Source organism: Cyrtonyx montezumae, unplaced genomic scaffold, assembly GCF_038088225.1.
Source record: "Cyrtonyx montezumae isolate F1298 unplaced genomic scaffold, pur_monq_1.0 scaffold_11, whole genome shotgun sequence".
Classification (NCBI taxonomy): Eukaryota; Metazoa; Chordata; class Aves; order Galliformes; family Odontophoridae; genus Cyrtonyx; species Cyrtonyx montezumae.
In genome coordinates, this window is record NW_027071837.1 from 12,667,798 (window position 1) to 12,679,171 (window position 11,374).

Below are 11,374 nucleotides of genomic sequence, written 5' to 3' on the forward strand. Positions count from 1 at the left end.
TTACCCTATTTAACTGATAAGTACACTGAGAGTATATTAATACACAAAAAATGAGCTGTCATCTCACGCCATCCCCATCTCTGGAAACCAGAATAACCACTGCCTATAAACATACAAAACCACACAATACTCTTTCATAATAAAAGAAAACACAAAGCACAATAACTTCAGGTTTACCCTGGCAAATAGCAGCATTTGCTTGAAACTGTTTTGTATACACAGAGTCATAATGGCCATTGCCAGAACAGCACAGCAGTATCTGGGAAAATAAAGAAAAAAACCTTTAAGGATGAAGTGATATAAAAACTATCACTTCCTACTTAATATTTTAGCTCCAGAGCATGCTACTTCATTCTACAGGCAACGTGAACTTAGGAAAACGGTAAATATTCAAAAGATAAATATGAAAGAGTTCTACAATCAGTTTAAAACTGGAGCTTATGAATTTGTTTAGAACTTTACACCTACTATTAAAACAAGAACTACTGCTTTATATATCACAATGCATTAAAAATGAAATAGTGTTTGTTTCCAGTTCAATTCTGAACCATCAATTGCCAAGAGATAAAATTACCATTAAAACACAAGCCACCAAATGCAGAATCTATGAAGTACATTGTACAAGTGTCAAAGACACACTTCCCTAGCTGACGGGCCAGAAAAGGGCTGCTCCAGCCCTCAGTTAGTTTTAATAAGCTTTATTCATAGTAAGTAACATTACACTGCAGAACTTTGAGAAGTCGCATGCTTTCCTCAACATACGCACTGATGCACAAAATAAGATGCATGCCATCACATCCCATCTCAGCACAGGACCACAAATAGGTGACTGCAATTAGCAAAAGTCCTTATGCAGCTGTCACAGTGCCAGCAAGGATGCCTCCAGCCACCCAGAAGGGGTTGGGATGCCAAGGCTCTTAATTCCATATGCCTTATATTCTAGCAACACAGCCTCTCATCTCATGGTGAAATATGCAACACCAGAAAGAACTGCTGCCTGTATGTGCAGTCCAACAGAGACAACACATAACAAAAGCTCTGGTGGTAAAGCCTTGGAGCACAAATGTGCATTAAGACCACAGTGATTGATTTTTAAAGTTCATGAATTTTGGAATTGCCTACACAGACAAAAAAAGCACTTCAGGTGTAACTGAAGCCCACACAAAGATACTAATATTAACCAAGAACCGAAGAGCTGAAGCTGCACAGATTTCATAACAGGCTAACCATTTCAGCAAACGTAACATCCCATCCAGAAATCTACTGCAGCAACTCCACCAGCAGCACACTTGAGCTATTCTATTCACATAATTGCATGGGCATATCTATGCAACTCCAGAAAAAAAGCAAGAGTGCTCAGACAGGATGTAATACAGAGCATTTCTTGCATCAGTTTTTTTTTGTTTGTTTTCTTAATCTGTTCCATTAGTTTCATCTTAACAGGGTTTAATCTGTCTGTCAGCTAAAAAAAAAGTCAACTTATCAGGTTAACCCACTTCCATCAACATCTCCTCTCAGTAAGAAAACCTCCACATCTCAAATGACTTTTAGATGAGAGGCACTAGGAGTGGGAAGAACTCCTTCTTACCAATACACTAAGTATATCTCATTCTGCTCCCCAGAAACTCAATCTAGGTATCTCATTGTATCTCATCAGATCAGCCTGATGTCCAGTACGAAGTGTTCTCACTCAGCAAAAACTCAAAAATGAAACAGTATTCTGCAGTTGTGATGCTACCTATTCCCATTAAAATTAGACTTGTTTTCAACAATGAGCAGTAGTTCTAAAGAGATCAACAGAGGAAGAGCACACAATCCATCCTCAATAGCACAGCTACTACAGTTCCACCAACTCTTGTGCAAATACTGTGCTTTTGCTGTGAGCAGAAGTCAGCTGCAGGGGTTTGTTCTTGTATGCATGAGCAAAGACTGGAGTTAGAACAATTCCAACGCAAGTTTTCACTGGAGGTATCTAGGAGTCAGGGGTAGGGGTAAGAAATTGCCTCAGTTCTCCTCACCTTGTCTTCAAAGCCATTGTCTGTAGCATAAGTGGGTGGCCTTCCAGGGTACCGGTACAGAATAAAGTCTCGACTAGGTAAGCAGAGGAAAAACAAGTCTTGAAAGAGTGCACTTTCAGAAGTGTATTATGAAGAAGGCTGAAAGGAGCAGTCTGGATATTCCACTGTTTTCTTTACAGAGGCACATTCAAGCAGAACATTTTCCCTCAATGAGTGCTATCATGAAGCAACAGCTAGATGAGCAAACCATACTCATCCTGGGGAAAAACAGCTGGAAAGGACAGCTACATCTAATTGCAGATTATTACACCTATCATACTTGATCAAGTACTTATGCCAACGGCAGGATGCCCAGCCAGTAGAACAACGAAATTCAGGCGACTCCATCACATTTCAGATGGATTACAAGTTCAGTATAGGAAATTGGTTAAGTCTTGCAAAAGTTCCATTTGCTCCTTCAGTAAGGAAACAGAACCAATGTGCAAAGTAAATGTTCTTCCTTTTAATCAACGGAAATTCATTGTGCTTGTACAGGGACAGCAGCACTCGTTTTTAATGAGACCACCAGCACGCATATAGGCTTACGCTGCCCTTGGAGCACGCAGCAGGCTTTACACGTGGAGCAGGGCAAGCAATGCATACAGCTAGAGCTCTCAAGAACACCGACACCGAGTTTTAAGCATGCTTGTAACTACCACGGCTTTCCACTACACACAACTCCTACTTCTTTCACATGCTCTCAATTCCTCAACCACTGAAAGGCAACGCATTACTGAGTTTAATGCTAGTGAAAGAATAATAAACAAACATCGCTGGAAACGGACCTGCCCCTTAATCCACACTATTAGAACAGGGGTTGTGATGGCACCCATTTACATGTTAATTCAATTTAGGGTGGCATTCTTACCGCGTTTCACAAATGAGTGCTCCAGCCCCAAACAAATGAAAGGTTCTGGGGACACAGACCAGAACTCAAACACTTCCCAGCTCGAAACAAAATGAAACTTAAAAAAAGAGAGAGACACTTACTTGTAGATCACAGATAAAGCACTTATTTCCAGCTGGCCAGCACTTTCCTATGCAAAATTAGGAGATTACAAGAGGTAGCAGAGCCATCTTCAACTCTAGGAACATTATACTAGCTCTCCATAGTATTGGAATCAACAATAAAATTTAGTTTAGATAAATTTATTCAGATAGATTCAATGAGGCAAAGCAAATAAACAATGGACCGAGAGTTAAGACATTAGGATTTCCAGGAAAAAAAAAATTGCATTTCTGCAATGCGGAATGGCCATGCTTACCAACCGATGGCTAAAGATGGTACTAGCTCTGGCAGCCACTCTTAAAGACATCACTCAAAAGTTATGTTGTTTTTTTTTTTTAAAAAAAAAAGGTACTTCTTAGGGTTTATTTTTGTTTATTATTATTTTTAAATAAGCACTGTTTCAGAGACTGCAGTATTCACCATACTTTCTTGCTTAAGTGTCTAAAGTAACAAGAATTAGAACTTTAGATTTCAAGCCAGAGGGTAAGAAGGAAAAAAGAAGTTGCAGAGTCCAATGAATGCATTTGATATGGTATACGGCCCACAGTTTCTTTTTTAAGAAAAGGAAATTGCAACTACAAACAGCCCCCAGCTTTATTTTCCAGTCCGCACAGATAGCTTCTTTCCACCCACAAATTCCCCACTAAAACACACACACCCACACATATATGTATGAACGCTCATTACAAAAACATAACATTCCCTAAGGAAATGAAACCCCAGGACTGAGGTCTATCTTGTGGGGGGAAAAAAAACAAACAAAAAAATAGCACAGAAAACATCCAACTACTTCCCTGTCCTGGTGATCTCAGATTTTAATATGCAAGTGCTAGAACATTCTTACCTTTGGATCCCCAAGTCGTTCAAGATATTTCTCAAATGACCCCTCCACATACTTAAAAACAAAAATAGAAAATAAGGTCTTAGCTAAATTAAGCAGGAAAAAACCCAAAACGTTTAAATCTAAACCCTGTCAAACCCCTGGCTGCTTAACAGGACATCTGCTGCTGGCTGAGACAAAGGGGGTACGCAGACAGCAAACACAGCACCGGGGTGCCAAGTGCCGTCACTCTGTGCTCTGAAGGGCTGCGGTCTGCATAGGGAGTGACTTTCGCCGTTCCCTGCCTCGGGGCATGGGGGGGACTCGGGCGTATCAGGGTGGAGATACCAAGAGGCCCTAAGAAGCTTAGGAACACGAGTCTGAATAGATCAGGACTCATTTCCCTCCTAAATTAAGCACTTCAACTGATTACCCGGGAAAAAAAAAAAAACACAACCCAAGAAAACATATCTCAGCTGTTCTTTATTTGTTTCTCAGCACCTGAACTGTGAAATCACTGATTAAAAAGTCTCAGCCTCAAAAAAAACCTGAACTGCAGACAGGTGCCTCCCTGGCCGAAGGGCAGCTGCAAGTAAGGTACAAAACGGAAGGCACGTTAGAAAAGCTGGTGTAAAACCGGCAAGAACCACAGAAACAAAGCTGCTTCGCAGAGAGCCGAAGAACAGTGCCCACGACTTGTGCTTGTGGCTGCAGGGGTCAGCGCCTGGAACCCGGCACAGCCCAGCGCTGCCAGGACCGCGAGCTGCGTGCTGCTGACCGCTGTAAGGTCCTGCCCGCGACTAGCAAACAGCAGAAGCGCCTAGATGTGTTAGCAGGTCTCTCACATCGTTAATTCTATGTCGCTTGTGCTACAGAGGCCGTCCTGCACGAGTAACTCGCACCGTGTGCTCGCCTGGAGCTCAGGTACCGCCATCCCCATGTCCTGAGGACGCTCGCTGCCGCGGGAGCCGCCCCGGCCGCGCGGTCTGAGGGCAGAGCCCACGGTGCGCTCCCCAAATACTAACTACGTCCGTATGCACAAAAAGACCCCAAAAAATAAGCGGTACTCACGGATTCAAAGTTACGCTGGTTTTGCCTCATAAACGAGACGCAAGCTTTCCTCACCTCCATGTGATGGATCTGGCACAGAAACAGCTGACAAACAGCGTTATGTGAGCACGGAGCTCGCCCACCGCCGTGCCGCTCCCCGGACCGCGCATCCCTCCTGAGCCCGGCCCGGCGAGGGCCTCACCTGCTCCGAGATGGCTCTGAAGAGGCAGGACGCGTCCTTGGCCGTCAGCTTGCGGTACAGACCGAGCGTGCCCAGGTACTCGTCCATGGTCACCTCGCTGAGCGACTTCTGCCCGAAGTACTTCTTCCAGCCCTTCTGCATCGTGCCGGGAAGGCGGCCGGGCCGAGGCGCCGAGCATAGCACTGCAGGCGGCGGCGGCCGCCAATGAGGGGCGACGCTCAGCGCGCCCAGGTGCGGCCGCTCCCGCTCTCGGGGCTCGTGCCCGGCGCCGCTGGGAGGGGCAGCGGCCGTGGCCGCTCGTGAGCGGGAGCTGGGCTCGGGCGTGAGGAGCGCCGCCTCGGCAGTCTGTTTCGCTTAAAAAAGCGAAGCAACCAAAGCAGCAAACGAGGGACCGCCAGCGTGGGCCGTTCGCGCCAAGTACGCGCGCCGTTCTCCAGCGCTGCAGAACGGGCAGCACGCACGGGCGCTGCGAATGCTCTTTGTTTTGAAAAGTATCAACCTAGAAGCAACGACGGCACCGCCGCAGTTGACGGTTTCCTTATTTTAAATGGGCAGCTCCGGTCAGCATGGAGCAACCGGGGCGCTCACAGCACCGGAGCCAAACGAGTAACGAGGCGATAACGCGCCTTTTCAGCCACGTTCCCCTCCCATCGCTTTGCTCTTGAAAGCAGCAGTTAGTTACTGCGGCCAGGCCTCCCGCTCGGGTCAGCACGTCCCTTCCCTTTTAAAGAGGTTCACACCTTTCACTTCGTTCCACCTCCAGCGTAACCACGTGAAACGAGAGCTGAATGCATCCGCCGAACCCAGCAGGGACACCAAGGCAGACATCTCCGCTAGCACCAGGCGATGCGGCACCGCGTGCACACTCTCCCCGTTAACACACAGTTTAGTTTGTCCTCCTCAGGGGCTTTACCGATCCGCCGAGGTTTTGGTGTGGTAAATATCTGCTGGCTCAAGGAGTCAACCGTCCCCTGACTTAGAGCACGCCCCTCTTCTGACACGACAGACAAGTACTGTTTGCCTGCCTGATCTTTGTTCAGAAAGTGAAAAGAAGAAACAAGCTTCTTTTTTCAGTACCAAAATATAATTAGAGCACATATATACATAAAATCAAGAACAAGCTGTATTTATGAATGCTTTTGTATGCTTTTCTAGTGAGTTATTCTCACAGAAATACATCATTTGCGTAAAATAGTTGTGAACTAGTCACAGAAGACATACAAATTCTGTTGCAGACATTATTAAAAACATGATTTTGAAAAAACTGCCCCTTAATCCTACAGAATACACAGCTGTGTTGTTTCTTTCACATATTTGTTGCACATTTGAAGTCACCCAACAAAACTGGGAGATCAAACCCAACCACTCCTAAATGGTTAGCACTGTGTTTCTCTGTGTGTTAATATCTGTCCAAGATTACTGTTCTTAAGAGTGAAACTGAAAGCCCCAGCAGTACTACTGCTGTGTACAGAATCACCTGCAGGAAGATCTTATAAAAGCCAATCCTCCTGCAGCCAAATTCTAAATTGTCAATTATCCTTCCAAGGCAAACCAGGAAAACAACGCTTCTTCCTTTGGCAAGTTTGATGTAAGGATGACTCCTTTCTTAAACCATGGTTTGATCTAGCTTTAGCCTCAACAGTAGCAAAAAACAAATGGGACTGGATGCTAGATGTTCTGTCCAGTGTTCACCACTTGAATCACCAGGATTTACATTCACAGGGCTCCAGCTGAATGAAACGTTACTCCACGTTTTTCATTGATGCAAACTTCTTAGGTCAGGTATTTCAGTCTTCATTTCTTCTGTGAAATCTCTTGCTTGCCTGATCAGCAGCTCCTCTGGAATGGATGTATTTATATTAGCAAATGAATAAACTAATCCAGAAGTGCTTTTTCTACAACAGCAGTCAACTTGAAGTTCCTATTCTCCCCTCCTTTTTAAGTGTAAATTTAGATTACTCTGAACTGCAACTGAACTGAAAACCATCAGTTGATATTAACAGGCATTTTCTTTGAGTTTGTCCCAGCTGGCAGAATCTTTAAGCATGGAAGGTCTCACTAGGAGATGAGAATGGTTTTATTATGGCATTTTTATTCCTCAAAATTGTTTATTCAAACCCAACAACTTTATCCAAAAACAAGGCAAACTTTTCTGGTTGTCCAGGAGGAAAAGGTTTCAAAGCTGACAAGTCCATTGACTGCAGTGTCTCCACGAGCGTGCTGTAAAAGCAGAAGAAACAAAAATATATATATATTCATCCCAAAGCAGATTTCACTCTCCCACCCCGTTTTCTTTCTTTCATACTACTGTAACATTGAAACAGAAATGACAGATACTGAAAGGAAAAAAAAACAAAGCTGCATAATTCAGTGAGCCCAAACCCTTACTGAAGGAATACACTTCAACCTACAAAACAGCTTTCATGGGCCAACTCAGCTCTGTGGCTGCAATGCTGGTAGATCAAATGAGGCCTGAGAATCTTTTCTCAATATGGTTCATGGTGAATTCATCCCATGTGAACACATGGCATAGACCTCCACTCAACACACCACCAGAAATAACAGCTAAATCAAAATATTAGTTTTTTATTATCAGACTGCCAATAAGTCTCAAATGCTAAGCACTGTTCAAAAATGAAATGAAAATGCCTTCCTGTTGCTGAATGACAAGGCTTTGCAGAAGGGTCCTCTGAAACATGCAAAATCCCATTTGGAAGGCAAAGGAACAAGATGCAGATTAAATAACAGGAATCACGTTTCCTCTGCTTTCAGCTGAAAGGTCATCTGTTGTCTATAGAGAGCAATGGATCATAAACAGTCACAAATAAAGATTAAACACTGAGATAGACTTAAAATAAGGATAGCAAATGAAACTAATAGGAGCCAGGCAGGATGAACACAAACAGAAGGAGCTGTGCTTTCTTTTTTTCCTTAAGTGACAGACAGTAAGTCAGTGAATCTACCTGTCAAAGGAAGTGATGTAGTGGATTCACAAAATTTGGTTAAAAGGACAACTTACTCAGTACTGGAAGACAGATGTATTTGAATTTACTAACCCTACAGCACCTGGCTACTCAAACTACTCAAGTGTTAGATGGAAAGTAATAAAAGGAGATGTCATACATTCTTGTCCTGCATATGGCCACTGCAGACAGAATACTGAGCTTCGTGGGCTTCTGATCCATATCAGTTAAGGCCATTCTTATGTCACTTCTTTTCCTAAATACTCCACATATTTTCGTTTTTCTTATGCAGTCAACTTTAGTGCACTTTAGAAGGGAAGTCTACATGGTAAAACAATGTAATTGAGTACTAAGGCTGCACCGAACAAGTTACCCCTTACAGCTCAGGGTTTTCAACTGCTGGTCTGGGCTGTAGTAGTTTCAGGCTTGAAAAAAGAATTAAACAGGTGAGAAAGGGCAGACAGTTAACAAAATCACAGAATTGTAAGGATTAAAAGGGACCTCTGGACATCATCAGGTCCAAGCACTCTGCTAAAGCAGGTTTCCTACAGTAGATTACACAGAAGGCAGCCTGCTTCAGTGCCCCATCATTCTTAAAGCTTTTCCTTGTGTTTGCATGAAATTCTCTGTGCTGCAGTTTCTATTTCCCCTTTTTCTATTGTTGCCACCGAAGAAAGCCCACTCCCCATCAACTTGATTTGCACAGTTCAGGTATTTATAAACAGTGCTGGGATTCCCTCTCAGCCTTCTCTCCTCCTGACTGAACAGCCCCAGCTCTCTCAGCCTCTCCTCATGTAGGAGATTCTCCAGGCCCCTCAACATCTCTGTGTCCCTCTGCTGGAATCTCTCTGATGAACTGTCTTTTTTGAACTGGGGAGCTCAGAACTAAACACCATATTCTAGATGTGGCTTCACCATGGCAGAGTAAAAGGGGTAGGATCACCACCATTGACCTGCTGGACACATCCTTCTTGATGTGACCCCGGGATACCATTGGCCTTCTTGGTCAGAAGGGCACACTGCTGGCTCACAGCCAAGCTCTTACTGACCAGGACTCGTAAGTCCTTCTCAGATTTTTTTTCTTTTTCTTCTCCCTAACCTGTACTGTTGCATATGGTTATTCCTACCCAGGTGCAGGACTCTATGTATGGGAAAAAGGGAAAAATCCACCTTGAAAATGAATGAAAGAGAAGGTCTTCTGAGGTCTGCAGACAGTGAGGAAGCTTACTGGGGCACGTGGCTAGTGTGATTTTGTTACAGAAAAAGATGTAAGTTTTCTTGCTACATTCTTAATACTGTAATAACAGTTATGTCTCTGAGCGCTGCGTTCAGTGTGACAGCTGCAGCAGCTCCATACCTGCAGTTACAGTAGAGGACGTGTCCATCTTTGTGGAGCTGACGTGCCAGCTCCAGCTGATGGTTGTCCATCAGCTTCTCATTTATGACCACAAGCAGCGGCTTTCCTTCCTCTAGAGTCTCCAAACAGCTACCTGCACCTGTAGGAGAAGCAGAAAGCAATCAGCGCCTGCAGCAACCAGCAAAACATCATCCCACTCACTCACTCCTGCACGTGAACATTTCATTCATACAGATTCAGTTGCAGACACGAGCATCCAACGCCAGCTCAGCCCGGTGCCTCGCAGCGCGGGCCACCACCATCCCCCGCCACGCCTCACCTGCATGGCTTATCACCAGTTCGGCGCTCCGCAGGTCCTCAGCCAGCGACTCCTTGAAGCGGAACACCTCCCGCACGAAGGCCGGGCCGTGCTGGGGGGCGGGCTGCAGAGAGCCCCGCCCGATCTGCAGCACCAGCCGCCGGCAGCCGCGGCTCCGCAGGACCTGCAGCGGAGGGACGGGAGCCGGGGGCTGGACGCGGCGCGGCACTGCCAGCCCCACTCCCCGCGCGAGAGCTCCCATTTCCCGCCCTTCGTGCGGCTCCGCGCCGCTCCCCGTAGTCACCGCGCAGGCGCAGGGCCGAGGTGCGGCGGCCCGGCCGGGACCTCCTCCTGCCGCCACCTCACCTGCTCGGCCGCCGGGGAGGAGATGGTCGCGATCAGCTCGTCGAAGCTGGTGGTGCCCACGGTGACGAAGACGGACTTCATGGCCGCTGGCGGTCGAGCTACGGGCAGAAGGGCGTCAGAGGCCGTCCCCCCGCGTCCCAAAATGGCGGCCGGCTGTGGGGAGGCTCTCGTTTCCCGGCTCCGCCCGCTGCACTCCGTGCGGTCACGGGCGGGCGGAGGATCGGTGCAAGCGTAGGTTTTATAGGGAAAAATAAATATATATATATATAAATTTAGAAAAGGGATTCAGCTTTTTGAGTTCTTCCCTCCAGGTGTTACTTTAGTAGTTGGGGTCCAGGTGGTGCACGGCTCTCAGCTCTTTACTCGAGCTCAGGCCAGCCCTCCCGTGCCACTGACTTGCTTCGAGGGTTGTACCTTTACAGTCGCCACTGACCCTTTTCTCTTTGCTTCTGTTTCATTCAGTTTCCTTTCCTTGGTGCTCTTTAATGGAAGAGGTTGCCAGAATTAATTAGGTTTTAAAAGACGTTTATTTAATTGGAAAGCACACATTTTTATGTACACAAGCACACATTATACACACGTGAAAAATACCAAAATGACATTTTTCTTAAATGACTTCTCCTCACAAAGCAAGTAATTAGCCCAGAAGGCTTGGTTAATGCAGTTGGAAAGCTGCTGGAATCTGAATGATGCCATTACCACGTGCTTTCTTAGCTCCCTCAGCAAAACCTGCTACTGCTTTCTCTTCAGAACGTAAAAGGATTGAGAGTTCAACTCTCAAAGTTGAATTTGCCAGCTAAGACAGCACTAACACAAATACTATTGCACACTGGTATAAGTGAGGGCTAGGGCCTGGCAGCAGGCACTACAGTGACAGGATGTTTTCCCAGCTGGAGAGCTGAGGCACTGTGGGGCATCCTGTGTGTCAGACACTGGAAAGCTAACGCACACAATGAATTGCTCCTAGCGAAACAGTTTCTGAGCTTGCTGTTAGTGAGGAAAACATGAGATACCTAAGGCATATAGACTAGGACAGACACAAAAAATAGGAAACTAAGGAGTCAAAAGCAAACAGACATTCAAAATTTTCCATCACCAGCATCCACTGACACTTGCCTAAGGCAGCTATGTCAGTAGGCTTTTGCTGAACTGGTCTCCTCAACTGAAAGACTTAATTTTGGCTATGTACATTGTGCCAAGTACCTCTCCTCCAAAAAAAGTCACAGATATTGTCATAGAACTGTTAGAGGAG

At 45.7% G+C, this 11,374-nt stretch overlaps 1 protein-coding gene across 1 annotated transcript in view; it reads right to left on the bottom strand.

Annotated features, from left to right (window-relative positions):
• ALG13 (ALG13 UDP-N-acetylglucosaminyltransferase subunit) overlaps window positions 1–10,262 on the bottom strand; it is a 28,299-nt gene extending 18,037 nt beyond the window's left edge. The window contains exons 1-11 of the mRNA XM_065729803.1: window positions 10,123–10,262; window positions 9,778–9,940; window positions 9,459–9,597; window positions 7,249–7,358; window positions 6,052–6,168; window positions 5,139–5,491; window positions 4,958–5,041; window positions 3,911–3,961; window positions 3,048–3,094; window positions 2,019–2,091; window positions 178–259 (exon numbers count right to left, since the gene is read on the bottom strand). Coding sequence (XP_065585875.1) covers window positions 178–259; window positions 2,019–2,091; window positions 3,048–3,094; window positions 3,911–3,961; window positions 4,958–5,041; window positions 5,139–5,491; window positions 6,052–6,168; window positions 7,249–7,358; window positions 9,459–9,597; window positions 9,778–9,940; window positions 10,123–10,203 — 1,300 coding nt within the window. The 5' untranslated portion in view covers window positions 10,204–10,262. The remainder of the gene's footprint in view (window positions 1–177; window positions 260–2,018; window positions 2,092–3,047; window positions 3,095–3,910; window positions 3,962–4,957; window positions 5,042–5,138; window positions 5,492–6,051; window positions 6,169–7,248; window positions 7,359–9,458; window positions 9,598–9,777; window positions 9,941–10,122) is intronic.
• Between the last annotated feature and the right edge of the window lie 1,112 nt (window positions 10,263–11,374).